The sequence below is a fragment of the Copidosoma floridanum genome, unplaced genomic scaffold (assembly GCF_036245765.1).
Source record: "Copidosoma floridanum isolate Cflo_tuat_1 unplaced genomic scaffold, Cflo_Japanese_pri ptg000031l, whole genome shotgun sequence".
In the NCBI taxonomy this organism is placed as follows: Eukaryota; Metazoa; Arthropoda; class Insecta; order Hymenoptera; family Encyrtidae; genus Copidosoma; species Copidosoma floridanum.
Window position 1 is genome coordinate 1,077,290 of NW_028321908.1, and position 25,757 is coordinate 1,103,046.

Below are 25,757 nucleotides of genomic sequence, written 5' to 3' on the forward strand. Positions count from 1 at the left end.
ATTTTCAGCTATTAGTCCATAATGGTAATTATTGTACAATAAAGGGAAAATTTTTATGAGTTAATGAATGTCTAAATCTATGAATTATGCTCATTACTCGATAGGTCATACATCCTCGTACAGCGTTTTTATATCGATACGTCGGAATTTCATCGAGATTTTTGAAATACAGATAAACATTGTAAATAGAAAAAGAATTCACTTCAAGGGCTTGAACTCCGACCTCCTTCTTCCAAAAAGATCCGTTAATTGATTTCTAAGCTAGCTCTTTTTTATGGCTTTGATGACTCGTAATTGACAAGTTTCGACAAAGAGACGACAATACGAAAATTTTAATCTCAAGATTGATAAATTTACAAATTGAAATTTGATAACGTTACTAACTACGTGTATACACTTACGTCGACATATAAATAAGAAGTGTTTAAGAAATTATAAAAAATAAAAAATCAGTATTTCTAAATGTTTTAAGCCATCTCAACATAATCACACTCACCCAAAATAATTGACATCTGATTTCAAGCACTTTTACTGCATTTTATAAAACATTTCGCTACATAATTCGGTTTTTTCAACTATTTTTTTTCTAAGTGATTGCCTGATGAATTTTTTTTTTTTTTTGCTCACCCGTGCGATAACTACCCGATCGTTTTGGATGGTATTACAATTTTATTATTATAAACAGGATATAAGCTTTCAAAGAACCGCTATTATAAGTGGTTACTTTGCGATAAATTTTGAAGTGTTTCTTTTTCTTGTATATTTCCACCCCCGTCGCTTTTGTCTTACATCGGATCATGCAGCAGAGTTCCAAAACAGCAACATAAGAGGTTGCCGTCCGTTCGGCTGTCTGAGGCTTTATCTACGCGTCAGTCAGTTAACTGTATGAGATATGTTGATTAAAATATGTAACTATAGTCCAGCAGGGACTTTGTTAGACTCATTATCCAACTAATTTTTGTATAGATACAAGAACTTATGAAATATTAAATCAGCTATGAGAACATACATACATTCCGGAATGTTGTAGAATCTGAGTGATCTGACGCTGTGACACAAATATCCTCTGCAGTGCAATTTAATAAATCAACATTTAGTTACACATTTTTTGCCAATAACTGGAATTTTGTGCCAAAAACAGTACAACTATTCAGAAATTATATTAATTGCAATTTATTACAATTATTATAATTTCTGTATGGTTAAGTGTTATTAAAAAATGATGTGAACAATCTTCTTGACTACAAAAAATATGTGAAATGATTTTCGTGGGTGTATAATTCATACACAATACAAAAAGTCAAACAGCTAACGTTGTTTTTGTTTGGACAGTCAGATACATATAATTCGACATCATAGTTTCTTATGATAGCAGCATCGAGGATTTTTGCTAGACTTTGTTATAGGCGTATGAGTTATGCACCCACTAAAATCACTTCACATATTTTGTGTAGTAAAGAAGATTCCTCACATCATCTTTTAATAACACTTACTAAGCCGTACAGAAGTTATATTTATTGTAATAAACATTTTTTCTAGATTGTCTTTACTCTCACAACAAATACCCTGAGTTAAGACTGTATGTCCCGATGATGAGGTTGGGATAGCTAAATGTTACTTGAGGTTCTATGGATACGTTATAAACAGTTTCATTAGAATCGGTGTTGTTTTCAAAGTTTTGGACTACTTTTTTCCGGCTGGTTTATTATACTACCTACTGAAATTTGGTAGATATCATGCCTGCCTTCACATTTTGATGGCCAGGATTCAAATCCAACTTTAGACAAAAATATACATTAACATGTATGAAGTTTTTTCTGGGTAGGAATAGAGCTTCGAGACATAATCTTTCACCCACTTTTTTGGTCTACTGATACCATTCTCCGAGTCACTTCTCTAAGCTCTAATTGACTACATGATGTTCAACTACCTAAGTCTGAGCGTAAGGGTTATATTGATAATGATTGAGAAAAAAAAAAAAAAAACCCGCGACCTAACATAATTATACATAATGTAACGTTACTTGCAATAAAAAATTACTATATTTCTTACCTAGGGCAAAAAGTAAAACTTGCGCGCCCGAAGGCGCGGTTGTTGTATGTTTCTGCCAGATGTAAGAACATTTTTTTATCAAGAGCAGAAAGTGCAACTTTCCGCCCGTCAATTGTATTCCGCCCTGTAGGGCGGGATCAAATTTTGAGTACCAATAGTTCAATGATGCGTCATCAAGAAAATCTAAGTGAAAAGATTAAAATTATGGAAGAGTAACTTTAAAGCTTATGAAGCAACTTCCAAAAACTGTAAAATATACTTAGAAAGTCTGAAAAAAGCAAACTTAGGGTGCACTTGGAGCTACGCTTATCCAAACAGCGGTATCAAAGATTACAATGGAGTTTGGAAAATCTACAAACGCAAGTAAGAAACTCTACTTTGAATGGATTGCGTAGTTCTATACTGAACAACGAACAAATAACACTTTTGAGACCTTCGGCTCTTCTAATAAGACTTTATTAAACGTTTTTGAATTATGATTTGCCTATGGTACATCGAACTCGAAGATCTCCAGGTAGAAAGTAAGCGCACTACCACTTTGACACTAGTACAGTGTTAGATGGCGCTGTATAACAGGACGCTACATAGGTGCCCTCGTTAGGATACGTTAGGTTATTTCTTTGTATTACGTCAATTATTTTTTTTGAGAAAAAAGGACTATTAGTCTTAACCATACATACAGTAAAAATTTATGATGAAAAATTAATCAACACAGCACTTTATAAAAATATAAATTTACTGTCTTACTACTGATGGACGGTTTGTATGCATGGTGCATCAAATTATAATAAATATTAAAATCACATAGTTTGAATTTTTTTTTCTGACTGCCCTTTCACTATTCCAGTCCTTAGCATATAAGAATATACTTCCAAGTCTACTTAAAACATCTTTTTCAGATGTATGTTTTTCTATCAGAGTGCATTGCTGTTGTATGAAAGAAACTGAAATTTTTTAGGATTATGACTAAAATTATCAAACAAAAAAATGTAGATTGTTTGCAATTGTACCTTCCAGAATGTTATACAACTCAGTACCCTTAAACAGAGTTAAAATATTGTCCATTAAATTCACGTTGAAATTTCTAACTGTATTTAAGTGCTGTGTCTAGAATTAAATTAATTAGAATCAGTTCACAGTAAAACAGCAATAATTGTATCAACAAAAATAAGTACATCGTTAAAGAGCTAAACATATTAAGTTCGATTTTATACCAATATTATAAAGTTTTGATTTTCTGAAAATAACTGAAATTCCTGCATACTTTATAAGGGAAAATGAAATTTTGAATGTTTGCCCTGAAAGTCTTAAAATGTTATAACTTTTAGCATTTCATCTGGGGCTTCCTTTGAATGCATAGACTTTTTATTTCTTCGATTATGTCATCGATAGCCTTATACTTTTTATTTTCATAGCTTTTAAATTCAAGAAACAAATTATCAAGCTTTTTTGAGACTCTACCTGCGATGAAAGTTGGTTTTTTGAAATTCAAGTAAACTAATCGTCAGAAACAGTTTACAGCGACTAGTACATATTTTAATGACCTGTTATGCAAGACTTAAATGATAGGTCTGATTCATCAGTCTACGTATGAACCGATTAAAATGCTGGTTGCTCCTCATTCCTCTTTACAGTATCACTTAAAAAAAACATGGGTTATTGAAAACCATCTTAAACTACTTGAGTTAAACAAAGTTTTGGAGAGTAATTTTTATGCCTGCATCGCTTTCAACCTTATCACTCCTCTCTGTAAGATAACAATGGCAAGAAATTAATACAAAAAGTTTTCAACAAAGTTAAAGCAACTGTAAGGGTAACTAATTTTAATGTGATGATGCTTTGGATGAAACTTACCTGAATTAACTTCTTTGGTAAGGTCAGAAACAGAGAATAGCTTATACACATTTTTTTTAGAACCTTTACCATATTTCTTGGCTGCTGGTGGATTCACAAGAGATGAATTTAAAACCTAGGAATGATATACTTACTTCTGAGTCTAGTGTAGTCAACTTGGACATCACATTTCGTGACTGGGAAACGTGTCTTAGGTTTCCAACACTCTACTCAGCTGCTTCATATGAATCTCGAATGCTAACAATGTAGAGTAAGACCTTATGAATCAATGTATGTACAAAAATTAAGTAACAATTTTACCTGATGAAAACAAAATTTTGCACTTAAGTAAAAACCAGGTGCAAGGTGGAATGGCTCTGTTTCGTTCAAAACTTTTCATACTTTAAACATCAACATCTGTCAAAAGAAGTGTTACGTAATTTATGTAAGAACTTTTTAGATTTTTGAATTTCAATGTATAAAGTTAGTATAATTAATGGACTGTCAAACTCTTGGGCAGTATGAAAAATTTTTGTTACAAAAAAAGCTTGATCTATCTGCATTAATACAAGCAATTGAAAAATGACTTATAGGTTACAATAAGAAATGAAAAAAAAAGATAGTTCACCTTTTTTTTTAACACCAAAGGCGTGATTGAACAGTAGAACTACTTTGGTTATCAAATACTTTATATAGAGCAATTAACATACAAAATCTAGCCACAATTAATTTGGTCATATCCATAAGAATTGAACAAAAGCAATGACCAGTCAAAACTGATAAGCTTAATGAGCCTAGCAGACAATTGTCACTATTTATATACATGCATAAACTTGTGCCACTTGAAATAACTAAAACATTAAATTAGAAAATTGGAAAAGAGCTAGTTTTTGGCAAGTTTTAAGCACATTATTAAGGCTCAGTTCTAAGACATAGAGCTGTTTAATTGCTATCAAAACTTTCAGCATTTAGTTTTTGGAGCTTGAGGGCTCGGTTCTTAACATTCCAAGCGTTCAACCACAAAGCACTTTAAATTCGTCTAACTGTACGGCTAGTATTGCAAAAAAAACGTCACATATGCTCAATGGGCGTTAGTTGCACGATCTATATTGCTTGCACTGTTGATTAAGTTTGCTAAAGTTCGCCAAGACTTCAATCTTTACCTTACTGATCAATCAATTTTTTACCATGTATCTTTACCAAAAGACGACGTTTCTTCCCTGATTTCTGGGACGAAAGTGCAACATTTCTCCCAGCTAAGAACTTGCATTCTCTGCTCATAGAAAAGTATTTTGTCTCAATCTGCGAGTTAAACATCCTAGCTTACGGCTTGAGAGTCAATTTCCTTGCAGCTCATGCTATAATACTTTTTCAATGTGCAGGTTATACGAGTCTTACGTAAGATGTTATGTCACACTCTCCACCCTGAAAACCTCATATTTTAACGGAGGAAGGTAAAAATCGTACATGCTACATGGGACAAAAGTACGTATTTGACTTCCAAGCCGAAGGTAAGGAAGGCAATTACACACTAGGGAGTAAATACCGTGATTATGTTTCTTGTGGCGTAATACACTTTTTGAGATTTTATTAAAGTCACTGGGTCACAACAGTTTATTATCTTCAGCTAGAGGCCGATCAAAGCATCTTGGTTATCTGGTGTGATTTCCCTATACTTATTTTTCTCAAACCTGGACGAATGTAGCATCTCCTTATTGAAATATTTATTGGAAATTAAATAAAAACCAGTGGACAGTGAGTATATGGGTACCTAGGTATACAGTTATACTTCTATGAAATTTTATAGCACATAATATACGAATATAAATATACCCTCTACAAAATGATATTGTGTACGAAAGTAGTGCAATTATCGGTGAAATGAGTATATATACGTTAATTGAGTATGATTTCCACAAATATTCTATTACTTAATAAATGCACAGTTATGAACAATACATATATTAAGTAGGTAAGAAAGTTTAAATTAAAGCCATGGTACGACACGACATGATGCCAGGGTGGCCAGTACAAAATGGTACGATTTCATCATACATCAAACATATGTTTTTTCGATAAATATTATTTAAACATCTAATAGACATTCAAAATAGTACAAAAGATACCCATAAAAAATTTCAGATCATTTAACTATATCCTTTTTTTAATATGTTTACTTTTAAAATTCTCAATTTCACATATAATATTATGAATGAATCGTGTAAAACTGTATTTATATGATCTGTAGAAATCACTGATTTTTTTTGTATGAAAGATTACTTTTGGATACCCGTATTATATTTTCAAACAGATCTACAAGTTTTTTTTTTATAAAACAAGAAAGAAGGGCTTGCATGTGCGTAAGAACATGTCTGTAAGTATATCCATATAGGAAGAATAGGTACCACCATTGCTACATATTTGCGCTCTTCCCACCTCTCTCAACTTTCACCCTACTATCATTGATAAATGGCTCTAACTCAAAAAATTACTTTAGCCACGAATGAAAAGATTGTGAAGAAATAAAATCGCAATAAAAATCAATTAATATGTTCATAGAACCTTGTATGATAAAATCATTTACGAAAAAAAAAAAATGTGAAACTATTTCAAACATTTTTGAAAGTTTTAAAATGAAATAAAAAATATTAGACCAACAATTATTTATTTATTATAAAATTAACAAATTCATGATAAATTAATAATTATTAATTCATTTATTGGTAATATACTGTTAAAACTACTATTTTCTAAGTTAAAAAGAAATTTTTTTTTTTTTTTAAATTCGTTTATTGCAAAATTGATATATTAATTGATATAAATTATTATCCAACAAAAATAATTACTAAATAGAAAATGAATATTTACATTAAAAATAACTTATTCCACACTGGAGGAACAACGGTAATGTGGGACTCAGTAGATTCACTTATTAGACTACTAATATTCAGGTCTCCCCCCATGCTGCGTAGCTTTAGTTCCCCACCGGAATAGCGTTAGCGTTTCTCCAGGGTGAAGTCATCACGAAGAACATCGTATCTCACAGCATTAGCGAGAAAACTCGCCACCAGTTGCTAGAGGTGCCAATCCTCTCAAGTTCTGAAAAAGACTCGGGGTTCCTGAGAACCGGTACCCGGCATCTAGCGCTTCTTCGTAGGCTGCAATCTTTGCAAGCGCCACTAAATGCTTGGTGCTCACCCTTGTTTATAAGTTAGAAAGCTCAGAGCAGCGTGGGATAGCATAATTTCGTCAGGAAGTCGCCTCAATTTCCTCCCTCTTTTTCTCCTTAAGAACTGTTCAGGCAAACCCGTCAACAGCCCTCCAAGCGCTTGTGCTTCTTAACATGACGCTGACAATGTTTTCAAGCGTTAAGGCCCTACCCAGACGGTCTTCTAGCTGCTGCCACTGCTTGTACCACTTTCCACACTGAAAACAGTGTGCTCTGCTGTATCGTTCACCCCAGGGCAATAATCACAACTAGATGTTGGTCTTAGAGCCATGCAGTAAAGATGTGCGTTAAACTGTTCATGGTCTGAGAAAAACTGTTTGAGGTAACAGTTCACCTCACCGTGGCCACGACAAAGCCATATACTCAGGACTGGTACGAGTCGGTGAGTCCACCTGCCCATATCAGCCTCATTCCGCTCTTGCAGCTAGCATTGCAAGCTATTCTCCCTATGAGCGTTGTCCAACTTGATTCAACCTGCCAGAAATTTTTTTCTGCACTCCTGATGACTAAAAAGACAATAGGCATGGTTCTCGCGAGCACTATTACTGCGGCCAAAGATACCGTGCAGCACTTATAGATGACTCGCAGGGCCCCAAACCGCTGCACAGATGCTAAGTGGTTTCAGGACCATGCCATCGCCAACGCATCTGTCCAGACCTCTATGCCATACAACACGATGGAGTTCGACGCTAAGGCAAGTATCCTTTTTTTGAAGTCTCGTGGCCCATTAATATTCGGCATTAGTCATGACAGAGATTCTGTCACCTTAAAGGCCTTCTCCGCAGTTCTCCTAATATGTTCCCCACATCTCACGGAACCAGCCACATGGTGCAGGTGGAGTGTTAGGATCATGTCCCAGCATAGGTAGCAACTAACCTCTTTTTTGGGCAAGTCCTAGCCTGATTACCACTTTTATCGCACCTCTAATATGCTCCAGTCCTTCCAGTGCTCTTGCAGTTACTTGCAAGACGCCTAAAGCCTAGGCATCTAAAGCAGCGTTCTATCCTACTTTTTGCAGGCCCAACCTGCAATTAACCCAGCCTATTTTTGTATGGAATGTTTTATCAAAGCCAGAAGTGAAAGCCGAGAACGTCTTTACCCATGCAACACGATTTGCTCTTAAGGTGCCGGATGACGGGCGGACTTCTACGTACTTCACGTTATCTATGGAAAGAGCCTTTTTCTTTGGAGACTGTCGTGTCTATGTCTCTTGTTCGTGGCTATGATTACTATTATTATACTATTATATCTATAAGTAATTTCATCATAGACATTGCTCTTGTTGTAAGTTAACCCAATTTATTATATCTTACTGATATATCATAACGCCGCAACCGTTTATTTATCAAGCAATTAATCGGAATGTTAAGCAATTTTCTCCATTTTTTTGCAATAGGCTTAGTTGAATAAACAAAGTAACTAGAATCAGTCGATATAAGTAATATTTTGTCCAAAAGTTAATATTAAGTTATTTATAAAAATTTGTAAAATTCAGATGCAAAAGAGAACTGCAATAAATAACTGAATCACCTTCCTTTTCCTTGGCGCACAGAGGAGAGTGAGCCGGATATAAGAAGTGCCAATTTTTGAGTGGCTAAACTTGAGCAGCTCCAGTAAATTGGATCTTGGGCTATTGTCTTTTCCTCAATATTCTTCCCCGGCAAGCTTTTCTGCATCATGTTCGAGTCTGCGCATGACCAAGGTTTGCTACTCGTAATGAAAGGGTCCGGAGTCTGGAGACTCTGAAAATACAAAGTTGCCTATCACCCCTTGATCTGTGGAGTAAGTAGTAAGAGTCTATCTCTGCTAACTCACGGCTCACCACGAGACGAGTTTTTTAAATTTTCCTCGAACGGTCGACTAGGTAGTAAGAGTTCGTCTCTGCTATCTCACGGTCCTCCACGAGTAAATTTTATTTTGTCGTAATGGAGATGCAGTGAGTAGAGTCCGCTTCTACCACCACATATTAGTACATTTTATGTATCACTTTAGAGTTCTTAATAAAAGTAAGTTGTTTGAGTAATTTTTTACTTTCTAGCTTTTCCTTTTTTTTCCTAGTACATACGCGTTCATAAGTTCTGAGGTTTGCGCTGCTACGTAAGTGGTAGTGATACCCTCTAGGTCTTTCACGAGTAAATACTAAACTAGTTTCGACACAAACTCTGAGGTACGCACCGCAACTGAGAGTGGTAGTAGTAACCTCGAGATCGCGAATTAAAATATACCACGTTTTTTATGTTAACACTATAGTGTGCCACACTGCTTCGAATATTATTGGTAACTCCAGACGCGTTGCGAGTATTTAAATATACCCTCAATTGTATGTCTACGTAACGACTAGAGTGTGCACCACCTCTTTAAATAGTTGTGGTTACTCTAAAAGGTTAAAAATCCTTGCTCCCCCGATTACAGGTATTTGTGCCCCTTCACTCAACGGCCAAGTTAAGATACTAGTAAGAAAATACTTTTTCACGAGATATTCATAGTTTCTTAGCCCCGTGTCTCTCCTACTCGCTTCGTGTAAATCCCAGGTTATTAAACACAAGCTTGGATCCAAATAATAGGTTACGCTGACGAACCACGCAATAACCTCATAAAAAGAAGTAACTAAATTTCATACATTCAGACCGCTCATAGCAGAGTGGGTACACTCTAAATGCAAGCGTATTTAGGTACACGTTTAAAGTGTAAAGTTAAAATTTTTATTTTTTATAAAGCATATTGTGGTGGCGTGGAAAGAGTACTGGGAACGGAAGGAGTACAATGAAATATCTACTCTTATCACACATTTTCTCAAGGTCAGAATGTTGGTGTCGTTGATTGAGTCTAGCGCATAACGTGTCTATAGAAGTATAACTTTAAAAATGAAATCCTGTAGTTGATTTATTAATACTCACTCTTTTTAAGTATTTATACAAATAGTTTAGTCTGACTTTGGTGAATTATATATATATATATATATATTGATATATTCCAAATATTGTTTCCTTAATTTTTGTTTTATGTATTGCAGAATGAAAACCGTGCTCTGCGTTTGAAAGAGACAGCACTTGGTCTCTCTTTTGGAAGTTCAGCTAGTTACACAGATCCAGACGGTACTGCAGTTATTACATCAGAAGTTTCGCCCGCTCCTACGGTTGATCCACGAGTTACCTGGAATTACTTTGACGAGCAAGGGTAAGGTTAATCATTTTGCTCCAGCAAATCCAAAACTTTTTATTTTTCATAGTTAAAATTTTAGTTTTGTAAATACTCTTCAGTAAATAATACGTTCAGACAGAAAAAAATAAATAACATTTTTTTGTTTACGTATCATCCAACTGATTCATGTATCATTAACTATGGTAGTTTCTAGATTATCAGTGATTTTATAGTGATATCTTTAAAACATTTGATGATGAATGGTCAATCGTTTTGTTCAATGTCATATTTAAGCTCCGAAGTAGATTAAAACTTATAACTACACAATTTTTTAATTTTTAAATAAAAATTTCAAATTATAGGTACATTTCAAGAGGAAGTTTGGGAGCTGGGGAAGATCCATACGCTAGAAACAAGTTCAACCAAGAAGCTTCAGATAGTCTTCCAAGTAATCGTGATATTCCTGATACGCGTAATACTATGTAAGTTTCATTATACATGTAATAAATTTTTTAAACTTCTTCTTAATTAAGGTGACTGCGCCGTTTAGTGTCGTATGAATCTCAAAACCCAAGAAGAGTAACAATATTTTTAAACTAATTTGCCACTTATATTTAAAACAACTATTTTTTTTGCTAGATCTAAAATCAAGTGAGATGAAATTGCTTTTAAAAAATATAAATTATTTACCGAAAGAATACAAACTTTTTTATATTATTTATGCTTGCACAGAAGATGGCAAATCACTTCTTTATAAATTTTTACTAACAATAAGTCTGACTAGCAAACAAATTATTTTTTAAGGTTCCAACAAAATCAGCAGAAATAGAGCCATAAGTACTTCTCGCATTCACAAAGACTTAATACTTTACTCTGAGTTATAGACAAATTTTAAGTCAAGTTTTAGACAGTATGATGAAATAAAAATTTTACAGACGTCATTTTATCAAAAATAGGGTTATCAACCATGCCCTTTTATCTTTGCTATTGAATCTAGGACACTTAAGTTACAATACAATTAATTTTATTATTACGTCAGCAGTTGGATAAAAAACGTCTTAGCCACCTTGAGGTTGGTTGAAAGTTTTTTAACGGATAATTACAGAAAGTAGCTCTCCTAGCTCCGCACAGAAGTACCCCTGGGAGTGGCAGACCTACACTAACACAACCTATAAATTTAAAAACATATTTACCATTTCATTTTCCAACTTCATAAAGAGAGTGGCACATTCAGATATTTAAAATAGAAATGAAAATCCTTTATTGAATCATCAAAATCGAATAAAAATATACACTTTAAAAGGTATGGGAATACTAGAATATTTAATAAATTTTGTTTGATTAGTTATTACAGCTAGTTAATAAGAATAAAAAAAAGTAAAAATTTTTCAGTAATATCAAATTGATTACACAATTATTATTATTATGATAATCAATATTAAAACACAAACAAGTAAAAACAAAACGATTACAACTCTCTTAATGTCATAAAATCCTAGTGAGGAGGCTCCAATGCCTCACCATATCTATAATTTTAGGGTACGAAGTTATGTTTAACTGTTAAGCACTCAAAAAAAAATCAACGAATCAACTCTAGACAATATACAGACATTTCTGTGATCGTCTTATTTCTTGCAGTTTTTGTGCAAAACTGGTAGTTGGAGGATGTTTTCAAACAAAAATATAATCTAAAATTTTAAACTTTTATCGATTGAAGATGGAAGATAAAAGTTTTTTCTATATAGTATTTTCTGTATGTAGCTAATTTTCTCTCACTGTTTATCAAAAAATCAGGAGTTCGAAGAAGTATCACATTGTAAGCGATACGTGATATTGAAACCTGGGAAACTTTCTGAATGAATTAAGGCTTCAAAGACCCAAGGTATAGCTAACTTTTAAGGGTGCTATAAACAATTATGTCAGCAAAAAGCAATTGAATAAAATAAAAAAAAAAATTTTCTTTGTAACATTCTGATGTTAAATTTCTTACACTTGTTGTAAAACTGAGAATACATAATGTAATATTCATTAATTTCAGATTTTCGAACCGTAACACGTTTTGATCGACCGAGATTTTTTTTTTTTGTTATAATTTTTTTTAGATCACTATCTAACCTGCAAACATTAAACAGAAACTATAAGTTTGTTAAAACTAATTTTTATGAATACTCTAGAAGTCTTTTTCATAAAAGTAATTTAGGTTTGGTGCATAATATCTGTCTTCGTGAACTCTTTTTGGTGACCTTTCCAATAATCTGTCCCCTTGACGAAGTGCGAGATATGCGGATCCACCAAAGTTTTTTTCGTGTATTTACGCCTCCTGGACACGATTATCCACGATTATCGACGGTGGGTCGCGATCCGCATAAACAATTCTTTTTTATTAACAAATTTTAAAAACAAATATTAATTTTCGATTTATTGCGTATAAAAAATTTTTCCTTACTCCAGCGTATTTTGAACAAAAAAGTTTATTTACAGTACATCCCTAAATCCAATACTGTTCTCGTAAAAAGTTCGAGAACTTCAAAAAAATGCGTTTTTCGCTATTTTTAATGGCTTGCTATGGGAAGCCCAATATATATTTTTACACTCAACGCCTCTCAAATTATGTGCCCAACATAGTATTAAATTAATATTAAAAGATCAATTGATTTTATTTTGTTGGTTTTATCTAACGAGGTCGACGGTCCGTGCCTTTTTAATGTAACCGTACGGCCTAGGCGATATACATGTTATGCTGTCATTAAATGTTTTCTATCTGGACAGCTCGATACAGATTATTTTTTTAAGTTTTGCCTGCTAAATACTATTATAGATTGTGGATCGTGATACCGATGGTGATCAATGTTTTGTAATTAACAAATTTTATAAACAAATTGCAAAAATAGGAGTTTTTCAAAAAAATTCTTTGAAATTTTTTTTTTATTTTATTTAATTGCTCCCATTTTTGCAATACACAAAAAAAACTTTGGCGGGTCTGTTCTAAAGCAAAAGGCCACGGGACCTGACCTGGCACCTAAACTAAAAGCATAAAATGGCCACTTTGATAACTTAATGCACATGCATTAGTTAATAATACAAGTTTCTACCACCAGCAGAACCAGCGGATTTACTGGTCATTTTATTATCAACAAAACTAAGTATTAACACAAGCATCTATCACCAAATAACCTAGGGCGTTCAACGGCTACTTTATTATTAATAAAAATTAATAATTCATAACATAAGTATCTATCACCAGATGACTCGGGGTGTTCACCCGATATTTTATTAATAGTAAAAGTAATAAATCAATAACATAATTGGGTATCACCAGGTGACTCGAGGTGCTTACTCCTATTTAATTAATTATAAAAATTAATAATTAATGATATAAATCCTTGCCACCACATAACTCAGGGCATTTACTAGCTACTTTACTATTTGAATAGTTAATAACATAAGTGTCTATTACCAGGTAACGTAAGGTGCTCACCAGTCACTTTATTATTAATAAAAATAAACAATTTATAACATAAATGCCCATTACTAGGTAAGTCAGGGTGTTAACTAGCCACTTTATTAGTTTTAAAAATAAATAATTAATTACATAAGTGACTCTATTTATGTAACCCAGGGTACTTAGTAAAAACTTTGTTCATTAAACGAATATTATTTTGTAACACAAGCTCCTATCACAAGATGACCTGAGACATTTACTGACCGATTTATTTTGATAATTTGAGCATGTATTGCTGGTTCTTCTTAGGTGCTTTGTAAATACTTTATTAATAATTTAAGTTATGATTAATAATATTAGCCGTTTACGAGGTTACTTAAGGGCTTAATGTTTGATCAGGGCTTGGCTGAATATGCAAGCTATCACTAAGTACCTCGAGTCATCTAATAATAGGCATTTATGTTGAGATTCAATCGTTAAATCTCACTCATATATAAAGCAAAGTCGCTAAAACCATTGTAATCGCTAACCGCGAAAACTACTGAACCGATTTTGCTGAAATTTTGCACACTGATTCATGAAACTTCTTAGATGGTTTTAGTATAGTTTTTATCTTAAAAAATTGAATAACAATAGCAATAAATGAGTTCAAAGTTTTTCAAAAATACGCCAGCTTTTCACCTTAGTTCAGTAAAATCCGCTAGGTGGCGTCGACATAAAATCGAGGCTACCTGCAACAGAATTAAATAAGTGTGGTTATAATACGCCAGAGCGTCTCGATCTCTGATGCAGTCGTGCTTCGGCAGTATAACGAGCTGCATGGACAGTGAAAATTACAGTCCTGCAGCTGGATATCCCGGTTACAGACGACACTCTTCTCTAAGAGTAAAGGGACCTACGTTTCCGTTAACCCTGGATTTCGACGAGTGCGATCAACAAAACAAATTTCCAACCGATGACGTCTCCGGCATAATATCAGGAGACATATATAGCCAGAGCACAATCTGCACCAACTTATCAGAGTTGTGTGGTAGTCTCACCATCCCGCCTGGTGCAGTTAGAGAATTTTTGGCTACAAATGTAAGCCAGCAAAAACAGCTCTGAAGAGAAAAAGCAGCCACAACGGCTACCTTGTTAGTCATCGCGTCCCCAACGCGCTTACCCGAAAGGTATTACAGTGTTTGATACCAACATAACAACAATAAAACTCCCTAGAGTCCAATAATAAAAAAAATTATCACGTTTCTGTGTAACAATGAGCAGTTGGTTATCTGGGGAACGACCCGAAGACGAAATATCCTTAAACAGCAGCGTACCTCCCTCCATCACAGTCTCCGTACATAGAGACTCCCAGCGTAAGAATCAAGCTACCCGTAGCCAGCTCTTTATCATCAGGAATAACGAATAGCTGGAAAATTCACCACTGGCGCTTTTTAGGGCCATTATAAGATTTACGTTCCCTACTTCACCTTCAATTTCACCGGTTCTTTTTAGGGGACACCTAGAGTGTAAACTACCTTGCCAACAAATACATTTTTACTACCATTTCCGGAAGCGATTCGTCGACTAAAAGACTATATTGACTAAAGACAGGCACTATGAAACCAAATCAGCCATTCACTGGCATACGTCACCTGCGGAGTTGTTCTTCGCAAGGCTGGAAAACCCGTTGACCGACAACCCTATATTACCCTCTTGACTCTAAGCATTCAACCAGGAAAACCTGATCCTCTCCAAGGTTTGCGCTGGGCAAACCTATAACAGCTGTGAAAGAAAAAAAAATTAAGCCAACGGGACAGCCTTCACTGGACAAGTATCACTAACCAATATCCCCATCTAAGATCACCAAAACAACTGAATCTGCAAATAAAAAAGGTGCTTTAGACACCAACGTCTTCAACGTTATACCGGGAAACGTTGGAAATGAGCACTACAACTAGCCCCAAAGCTTCGGACTTTGTAATTTTTCTCCGGATCAGTCTGGGTCTTTAACAGCAGGCCAGAGAAAATCACCCTGAAGTATTCAGGCAGTCACAATTGCTGTTAACTGCAGTCAAGAAAGAGTTAACTTAAGAAGCTCACTGGTCTTTTTTAGGGCCATTGGACGTCGAACTATCTTGCCAACAAATATATTAGAGCTCAACAAAGTTGACAGAAAACTCTTTAGGGGTCACAAAAATTTTAAGCATGCCAAAAGTCGCAAGAGGGTGAATTGGAAGAAAAACTTCAAGTGTATCTAATAAATATAAATTTACTTAGGCGTCAAGAAACTGACGCAAAAAATTTATCGAGATTAAAACAGCAGCGTCAAAATCGACAACTAAAGAGTCCATTACGTGAGAGATCAGCTTTTCATTGTACTCTCACAGCAATCTCTGAAATCCTTAAAGATCCTACTTGAGATTTTTAAATAAGTAGAAAATGTATTTGTCTTTTTGTGGCAATAAAAATGTAGGGTTTAAGGTCTAGGGCTTTGTTGCTCTGGTAATAAAGTCGTGAGACATGAGAAAAAAAAAAAAGTTTTTTTAATATAAATTTTTTGGGAGTTTAAAATCTTAACAGCTTCAAAATATCCCTTTTCGTGAATTACACGGAAGAAACTGTAAATCAACGGCTTCTTATGGCCACCGATTATTTTATGGCATAAAGAACGCAGGGAACTTTTCAGCATAATTATTTTTTTGAATTCTTATGCCTTATTATTTGACCAAATAAACTATATGGATTCCGAAAAAATATGTTTTTAATAAGAAGATGTTTGTTCTGAGATGTGTCTGGAATATGTGTAAAATTTCTAACTGAAAACGTTTCATATTACATGTCAACACACTACGGTGTTTTATTTAGTAAGTCTCGGGCGAAGCCGAGACGGGGGGCTGCTAGTGTATGATAAAATTGACGCTAAGTACCCCGGGTCATCTGGTGATAGGTGCTTCTGTTAATAATTAGTTATTTTATTAAAGTCTAGCAGCCTTCCATCTTGGCTTCGCTCGAAATTCACTGAGTAGAGTACCATTATGAGTTGACTTTTAATATCAATTAAAACATTTTTTGTTTGGAATCCATGCAGTTTTGGTTTAATAATAAGCTGTTAAATAGTTTAAAAAATTTAATGATTCTAAAAAGTACCGTTTTTTCCAATCTTAAAACTAGATTACCAGAGCAACTAAGTCCTGAAGCCTAATCTCTCCATTTTTTAGTACCACAATAAATACAAATGTATGGTATTTTACCCACTTGGAAAGTGGATTGTGTGATCTTCTTTAGTCTGCTGGTGTAGCACCAGTCTGATTTGGAGAAAAATCACAACGCTCTAAAGCGTTGAAGCTAGTTGTAGAGCTCTTTCCCAATGTCTTTTCGTGTTACGCCAGAGACGTTGGTGTCCAAAGCACCTTTTTTTTGCTGAGCTTAGTGGTTTTGGTAATCCAAGGTAGAGCTATTGGTTCATAACGCTTGCCTGTTAGGGACTATTCCGTTTGCTTAAGTTTATTTCTCCTTTATAACTTAACTGTTAGGTTTATTCAGCGCAGACCTTGGAGAGGATCGCTGATTTCTGGTTGAATTCTTAAAGTTGAGAAGATAATGCATGCAGGGTCATTGATGGCCAGAGTTCTCAGCCTCGTGACGAACAACTCTGCTTATGATGTCTGCCAGTTATTGACTGGCTAGATTTAATAGTGACCGGCTATATAGTTTTTTTGTGGACAAATCATCGTCGGAAATAGATGCAAAAATATGTTTATTGGCAAGGTAGTTTAATGTTGGATGGACCTAAAAGGGACCGATGCGATTCATGGTGATTTAGTGAGCGTAAAGACTTATTATTGCCCTGAAAGTTTAATAAATTATTGAAATATTTAATTAATTATTTTTATTAATAATAATGTCTCAAGTTAACTTTCCAGGTCACCTGGTGATAGGCAGTTACGGTATTAATTCAGAAAATGCAGGGTTACTTGGTTCAAGGCTTTTGTGATTTTAGACCTAATTTGATTTCACACTTTCGTACGGTACTACTTTTGGGATACTAGCCTTTATTTAAATGCTGATGCACTATTTTGATGCTAAAAATTTGAACATCTAGCCCACTCAACCTCTTAAGGATTGATAGATGCGCTTCAGGCCTTACATTTATATCTTAGATCACAAATATACAAATTAGTTGATTACAACTATTTTATCTGAGTCACCAAATCAAAGCCACCGACGTCGCTGCTTTCCTAGAGGGTATCAAAAGGCCCATACCAGCTTATGTTAGTCACTTTTGCCTTCAGCAACGAGTCTGGCATTTGATTATTACTTTTTATATTATACCTTACAAACAATAAATACACTACTCTGGCAGGACGAGTGACGAAGAGGCTATTGTAGTCTCCTAGTTTTCCTTATTCACCAGTAGCTACTCTCTTATGTTTGATTAGTAAAGAGCGGATTTCCAGAGCAGTGTGAACCAGAGCTATCCTCTAAGGTAGATGGTGAACCAGTGGATCTCCAGGGCAACGCGAACTGGAGTGATACCAGGGAATCGGCAAATTACTTCACCAGATAGTACCATAAGAGAGTAGATAAATTAATGCATAGCAATATCAATAATCCCAGGACAATATGTATCATGAGTCAGAGGCTTGTGAATCTGACTACGCCTCTACACACTTTCACTGAGGTATCTCATAATACATGTTGGGGGCACTTTAAATCCAGCATCGTATCTAAGAGTCCTCAATGCCTTCCATCCTTCTTAAAGGTAGATCCCAGAAATATTAATACACATGAATATATGACGTCACATATAAAAACTCTATAGTAAAAGTATACCATTTATTTCAATAAATATACTTGTATTTAATCACGACCTTCACAATATCTAAAATTTAAAAGTTTTTACTATTCTAACTAAAATCTCCGAAGACACCTAAAACCGAGCTTTTGTATGATATCAATCGTTGACTAGAGGTTTTCAGTTCTAATTGTTTGTTAGTCATAAACTATTTTTTTAATATACTGACTGCAGAAAGCGTGTACCACTTATCAATTTTCTTACTAGCTCTTTTCCTTACTAGCTACTTTTATAATTTGTTTTATTTTTTTAACTTTGATACAATCATGAGTTCTTAAATAAAGGCGATAAATTTAATTTAATTAGCATTGAGCAGTTTGATTTATTATATAAGTTAAAAATTGAAGTAAAGTACTTTTTTATTTTCATTACAATAAGGCAGCTCACATACACAGCTTCGTAGTAAATAACATATGGACATAAAAATAGAGTAGACAAGTGGATGCATTATGCGATTGCAAATATTAAGGATAATAGGTCATTTGTCATTAACCGGATTAAATACACTCAATCCCCCCCTCTCCACAGATCCTCGTTAACACTCTACTGCCCCCATAGCCCCCAAAATACGGTGAAATTCCGTCGTTTTCTCCATCATTTCGGCTGACCTTAGAGTATGTCCAGACCTCCCACCGCCCCTCCACATCTCCCCACATCAGTTTGGGGTGGAATATAACTGAAATCGTACTAACCATCACGGACCCTGGCACCTTCTTACACACTCATCGTACTTTTTTCATAAAATTAATTCTAAAATAAAGTAAAATGTGTACATGTATAAATTTTGTGGAAATTTGCTGACATATTTTTTTTTATTTTGACTTATAACATTTTTCATCCGTCTACTTCACCACTCTCTAATGATCTTATTTCCTTACTTAAATATTTACTTTATAATACTTATTTTCATCTATATTTCCACATCATTCAGGAAGTGAATAGATGGACTTTGTGTATACGAATAATTACTTATCAATTTACTTCTATAAGTAGGAGTAAAATTATTAATCAATTTACATCAATATATGTTAATTGTCTGCATTTATATCTAATATTCTTAAAATGTATATACTATCTTTTCGACACAAATCCCTCTATTGACCATCAGAGAAAATACTACATAATTGTCTCTGTATATAGCCTTTGGCCCACCTGTCTTTCTAATACTTGGTCATTGTGTATTCCATACGTTCCACATCTGACCTACGTAAGACCCCGAACATAAGGGTCCAGAAAAGAGCTGCGTAAATAATACAGAATCTTTTGTAAAATACTATTAATAATTATTTAATTTATTTTTAACTAGCTAGGAAAGATGATAACTTTTTTACAATTGTTTGTTGACAACAATTGTTACTTCAATAATTTTTTTTTTTTGTGGTAGGGATAGGTATCCAGAAATAAGGAAATCGGTCAAAGTTTACTAAAATCGGTTGAGGAGACGCTGGGATTAAACTAATTTACACGTACCTCTGTACACATATATAAGGACCAAAACCTTTTCCAGAGTTCTCTATTATTATTCTAAGCATTAGTATCATACTTATATTATGATGCACCAATAAGTGATTTTTCATTCAAAACGCAGCTTCCTCTAGAAGGAAGTAATAATTAAGATAAAATTAAAATTACTAATGCTGAAATTCAAATTAAAAAAAGAATTCAAGTATGCACCCAACTCAAATAGGGTAAACGGGGGTATTGTTGCGGTACTCTCGAATAATGCGTATATTTTAATTGAAATGATGAGTTATGGCTAGTAAACACTTGAAATCATTAAATCAAGTTTAGTGTACCTAATTTATTGAACTTCAGTTCCTAAGCAGTCTTAAAAACTTTACATTTGTATAAAAAAAAATCACGTCCGCAATAACTGGTGCACACATAACCTCTTTCACTATGATTATATTATTGCGGATACTCGCCCGCAATAATACCAGCATTGACAACTGAACTTTAAAACCTCTTTTTAAATCGACATTCATGAGTTTATACATTCATAAAAGTGGAATTCAATAGTTTTTGAGTCCAACATTAATAAATAAAAAAATTACAACGATTTGATGCACTTAATTTCTTAGACAATTGTTTGAAGCTTACCACTAAAAAAAACCGCGATAATACCCCCGTTTACCCTACACAATACTAAGCCAGTAATGCAGTTAATTGGAAAATAATTAGTTAATAACTGATCCTTAATTTTCGCCTAGTGAAAAAAAAGAGAAATTGAATAAGACCGACACTAAATGGCCTCCTTTATTTACGCAAGTATACAATGGAAACAAATAGTGTCAAAGCATTGGCTATTGCTCAAATTCTATTGTATTCTATTACTAGGACTATTATTTTATTTCTAAACTGATAATGATGTCTCATAACATGTTTTTTTATGTAAAAAATATTATAAATGTTATAAATGTTAATCCTTTCATGTCAAGTTATATTATTATCATTAGCTAAATAACAATTTTTGATTCGTAACTTAACTTATTTTTGAAGTTATACTTTTCTAGACGCTTCATGCCCGAGGGTAAATCAACGATTTCAAAATTTTACCTTGAGAAATAGTGTCATAGAAGTAATTTTGCTTGATTCTCCTCCTTCACCTCGCCCGTTATGACGTATTTCCGGTTTTCTCTACACCACAGACGCCACATTACATCACCACGCCACACACTTTGAATTGTACTTATAAATTTTATTTATTTTTCTTTTCACTAATTCTAAAAAAAAAAAAAAAAAAAAAAAAATTGTTTCTTAAGATATTTGAGCCTGCGACCCCTTTGCACACAAGCCGAGGCCCTTACCCACTCTGCTATGAGCAGGCCTGGTATAGAATTTGTGATTACTACATCTTACCGTATAGTTCGTAACATATTTTTAAACTCAATTTGTATTTACTTTTAGTTTGATTACACATGAAATAAATAATTTTTTTATTGAATGTATATTTTTGGTACACGTTTCTGTCAAAAATTTAGAAATTAGTGTATATTACGGACCAACTTTCATACATACTGATAAACGTTTTTTTTTTATTCACTTACCTCTGATTTGCTTCTTTTAAAATAATAAATAATTGTTTATACGATTTTCCACATTTTTTCTTGAATTTCCATGTATAAATAAAAAAAAATTTTTGGTTATGTGTGAATACAGTAGGGGTAAGTGTACCTATCTCCGTGGCACGCACTGAAAATTCCAACTTAAATGCACCATAAAAAATGGTGTACTAAAATTTTTTGGAATTTTTTTTTTTTAAATCTTACATAATCTCTTACGGAATATTTAGAAAAATTTTATGAAGCTAAAACTGCAGTAGAATATTTTTAAAACGAATAAAAACGGTATGCTGGTATTACCGTGGTTGTGTACCTATTACCGTGTACGTATTACCGCGGATGTCCCAATCACCGTGTCCGTATTACCGTGGGTGAAGAAAGTTGTATTTGCGAAATATAAAAAAAAATGCAAATTTCACCTACATTTTCTACATGACTTATTTATTGTTTTAAAAAAATATTACTTTTTTTTGTACTTGCTTATTCATTTAGTAGGAATCTTATACATTTTTGAGCACTCAGCAATAGATTTTCCATAATAGATACTTTTCAAAGCTAATTTTAATGTCTCTGGAGAGTAACACTTTTTGTTTTTCTTTATTTCGATCGATTTCTTGCCTTTCTTACCTTTCTTGCCTTTTTTAGTTTTCTTCATCTTGGTTACGTTAGATCGACGTGCTTGCCTACTAATTGTTTACGCGTTAACTGTCGTGCGTTCTGTAAGTATAGGGTTATGTTTACGTACGCTCACCGCGGAAATACGTACACAATCAGTTAATGAGCGCGTTGTACCGAATACCGTGGAAAATAATTATTTACTCAAAATATACACAAATATTTCTGTTTGAATTGCATCTACATTAACGTCATTTTAGATGATTAAAATTCAAAAATTATTTTGTATGAAACATTTCTTATTTTGAGCAAGTAATCATCAGTTTTTCAAAATCCACGGTAACAGGGCAGAGCACGGAGATAGGTACACTTACCCCTACTTATTTTTTATTTCGTTTTTTTCTTTTACAAAATTCAGAGAGGCGGGAGGAGCATAAATGTATGCAGCAATGCTGGAAATAATTTTTTTCATATAGACAAGCTTACATACACGCTTTTACGCATACTCGACCCCTTCTTTCTTGTGTTATTAAATAAAAGAAAAAAGAAATTATAGATCTACTTGAAAATGTTTCATTGTAAATTTTTAAATTAAACATGTGAAAGAGAGTACGGTTGAATGATCTGCAACTTTTTTTGGGTATTTCTTATGGTATTTTTATTGTACTTTTGATGCTTGAATAATATATGTCAAAGAAACCTATGTGCAATAAACGTCCTGAAGGGACATTCACTGGCATGTACTTCTATGCTATTGAAAAATGTTATAAATATGTGATAAATGTGAGCATGACGTTACAGATGTAATTAGCGTAGGCAGTATAGGAAGTACTTCCGATATTTTGAAACCATCGGAAGATTCGATGAAAGTGCACAGTCTTGTATTGACCAGCCTTGATATTGTTTACACTGTATTGTGCCATAATATATTGTTTAAAGTTATTCAGTTGATAAGTATTAAAATATTTATTGAAACCACACCCAACTAACGTAGGTATACTCATTTCAACGATAGTTGCATCACCTTTGTACACAGTCTCATTTCATGGAAGGTATATTTAAATTTATAATCATATTATCTGCCATATAATATTATAGAAGTACCCAAGCACCCACTGTCCACTGATTTTAATTATTAAGATGTTAGAATTTAATGTATAGGAATGTACATTAAGTATACGCATATAGTATGCACTGCAGCCAATAAACTTGATTTAACGAGTGGTAAGACTTATTATTTTCTATTACACTATATGCTAATTGAGAAAAAAGTTATGGAGAAAAATGTTATAAGTGTGTTAAACATTACTAAGTTATGTAAGAAAGTAGTGACATACTAGCCACAAGACAAAAACTGCTATGTAACGTACTTAAACCTGGTCCAACATAAATTTACTGTGCACTGTAGTACGAATTTTCTATTTTCTATGAAAAAATTTGACATGAGTAGAAAATAGTTTTTAGTATGCTCAAAAATAATTTTTTTCTTACCATGTGTGCAAAATTTTGGCGCCCTAGAGCTGCATTTAGCGCTTACACGCGGAAAAGTACTTTCCAGATCTTTTGGGCTCCAAATTCTTTTTCACTCTCAAACGCAAAATGTACCCATGGGTACAAAGTACGACTTTGCGCCTTTGGGAATAAAAGCATTGTTAGCATATTTGGCAACACCACTTAACAATCTTGCCCTACAGGCTTTGGTAACATTTTTTAAACTGGTACAGAAATACCCAAAAGCTGAAGGGCTGTTCTGAGATTACGTTATATATGTATGCTTAAGTGAACTATGAGATCAATACCATTTAATGAAGTTGGTAAACAACTTGTTGTAAATTTCTTTATTGTGATGAAAATAATTTCATGTATGAATTTAACTTTAATATTGTTACGTCAGCGCAACGTACTATTCGAGCCTAAGCTTTCGCTTAATAACTCGGGACTCGCACTGGGTGCGTAGGTGGGACGCGGGGCTAAAGGGGTAGTTCAACTTAATAACGTGGTACTCGCAAAGGTGCTACCAGTACTTTCACGCGACTAAGACCGACTGCTGTGCAATATTCCGATGTGCTTACTCACAGCTCGCTTAAGGTTGGTCGATTTTACCGGGAGCGGCGTATCGAAGAGTATCCCGTTCATGATCTAAAAACTGTCAGCACCGTCACGAGTAAGGGTATCGTTTCTCGGCTTTACGTGGGGAAGAGATGGGTTGACTCGCTATCTGACTTTGATGCTTTAATGTCGTTGCGAATATTTGCTTTAATCCGATCGGTCCTTGTTATTCGGATAGTATTACTACCGCGGGGAGCAATGTTATACGCGTGGCTAAATTAATATTCCCGGTGACCGACGGGTACCAATACTATGGCGATTAATGGCGTTCGCGCAAAAACTTTTTATATTTCCCGGTGATCCACGGGTACCAATACAATGGCGAGTAATGGCGTTCGCGCAAAAACACTTGATTTTTTCCCGGTGATCCACGGGTACTAATATTATAGCGAGTAATGGCGTTCGCGCAAAAAAAAAAAACACTTTATATTTCCCGGTGATCCACGGGTACCAACACTATGGCGAGTAATGGCGTTCGCGCAAACAGAAACACTTGATAGGAAGAAAGAAACTTTAGAAATTTGATAACTTGCCACTTACTTTTATTTAAAAGGTAAAAATTGGTACAGGCGTTGAACCAGCGTAGACATAAACCGCGCTCGAAGAAGATCAAGTGGCAGTAGAGGCGGACTCTGGTTACCAGTTGATCGTTCGAGGGTGACAAACAAAATTTGACTGTGTCCTCGCTTCGTAGTAGACTAGGTTGTAGCAGAGGCGGACTCTCACTACTTAGTCTACTTTGAAGGGTATCGTCGAATGTCGCGTGCCGAACTGAACTGATTTTCCTCTAGGCCTACGGGCCTTTTTATTGCGAGAAGCGGACCTTGGTCACGCGCTGGCTCGAAAAACGCAGGAAAACTTGCCGGGGAAAAATTTTGAAGAAAAGACAATAGCCGAAAATCTAATCGGCTAGAACTGCTCTAGTTTAGCCACTCAGAAATTGGCACATCCCATATGCGGCTTGTTCTCCTCTGTGCGTCAAGAGAAGGGAAGGTGATTCATTTACTCATGCCCTTCCTTTCTCTTTTACATCAAAAGTTACAAGATCTTATCATAACTTAATATTAATGTTAAGATGTGGTATTAATGAGTATTAATAAATAGTAACATTGTTCACCCATTCAATTGAGCCCAATGCAAAAAAAGCGGTGAAAATCGCTTAATATTCAGGTTTGATTGAATAAATGTTCAGTGCTTCATGGTATTAATAATAGTCTTAGGAGTAGTGAATTTTAGATATTAACAACTATAATAATTGCTAGATTTTCCGCTAGTTACACCTGTACACGTGAGCATTGATCGGACTAATAAATAATCATGAATGATTAATTAAAAACAGCGGTTTCTGTGGTTAAAACACGTCCATCTATAGAAACAGTAGTGGGGAGCTCGTCGCGACTTATTATATTGTTAACTTACTTAGATTTACCAATAGTT

General features: G+C 34.3%; 1 protein-coding gene across 1 annotated transcript in view; it reads left to right on the forward strand.

Moving 5' to 3' along the window:
• LOC149373390 (polypeptide N-acetylgalactosaminyltransferase 2-like) overlaps window positions 1–25,757 on the forward strand; it is a 270,464-nt gene that overhangs the window by 102,657 nt on the left and 142,050 nt on the right. The window contains exons 2-3 of the mRNA XM_089597235.1: window positions 10,128–10,291; window positions 10,618–10,737. Of these exons, the coding sequence (XP_089453361.1) occupies window positions 10,128–10,291; window positions 10,618–10,737 (284 nt within the window). The remainder of the gene's footprint in view (window positions 1–10,127; window positions 10,292–10,617; window positions 10,738–25,757) is intronic.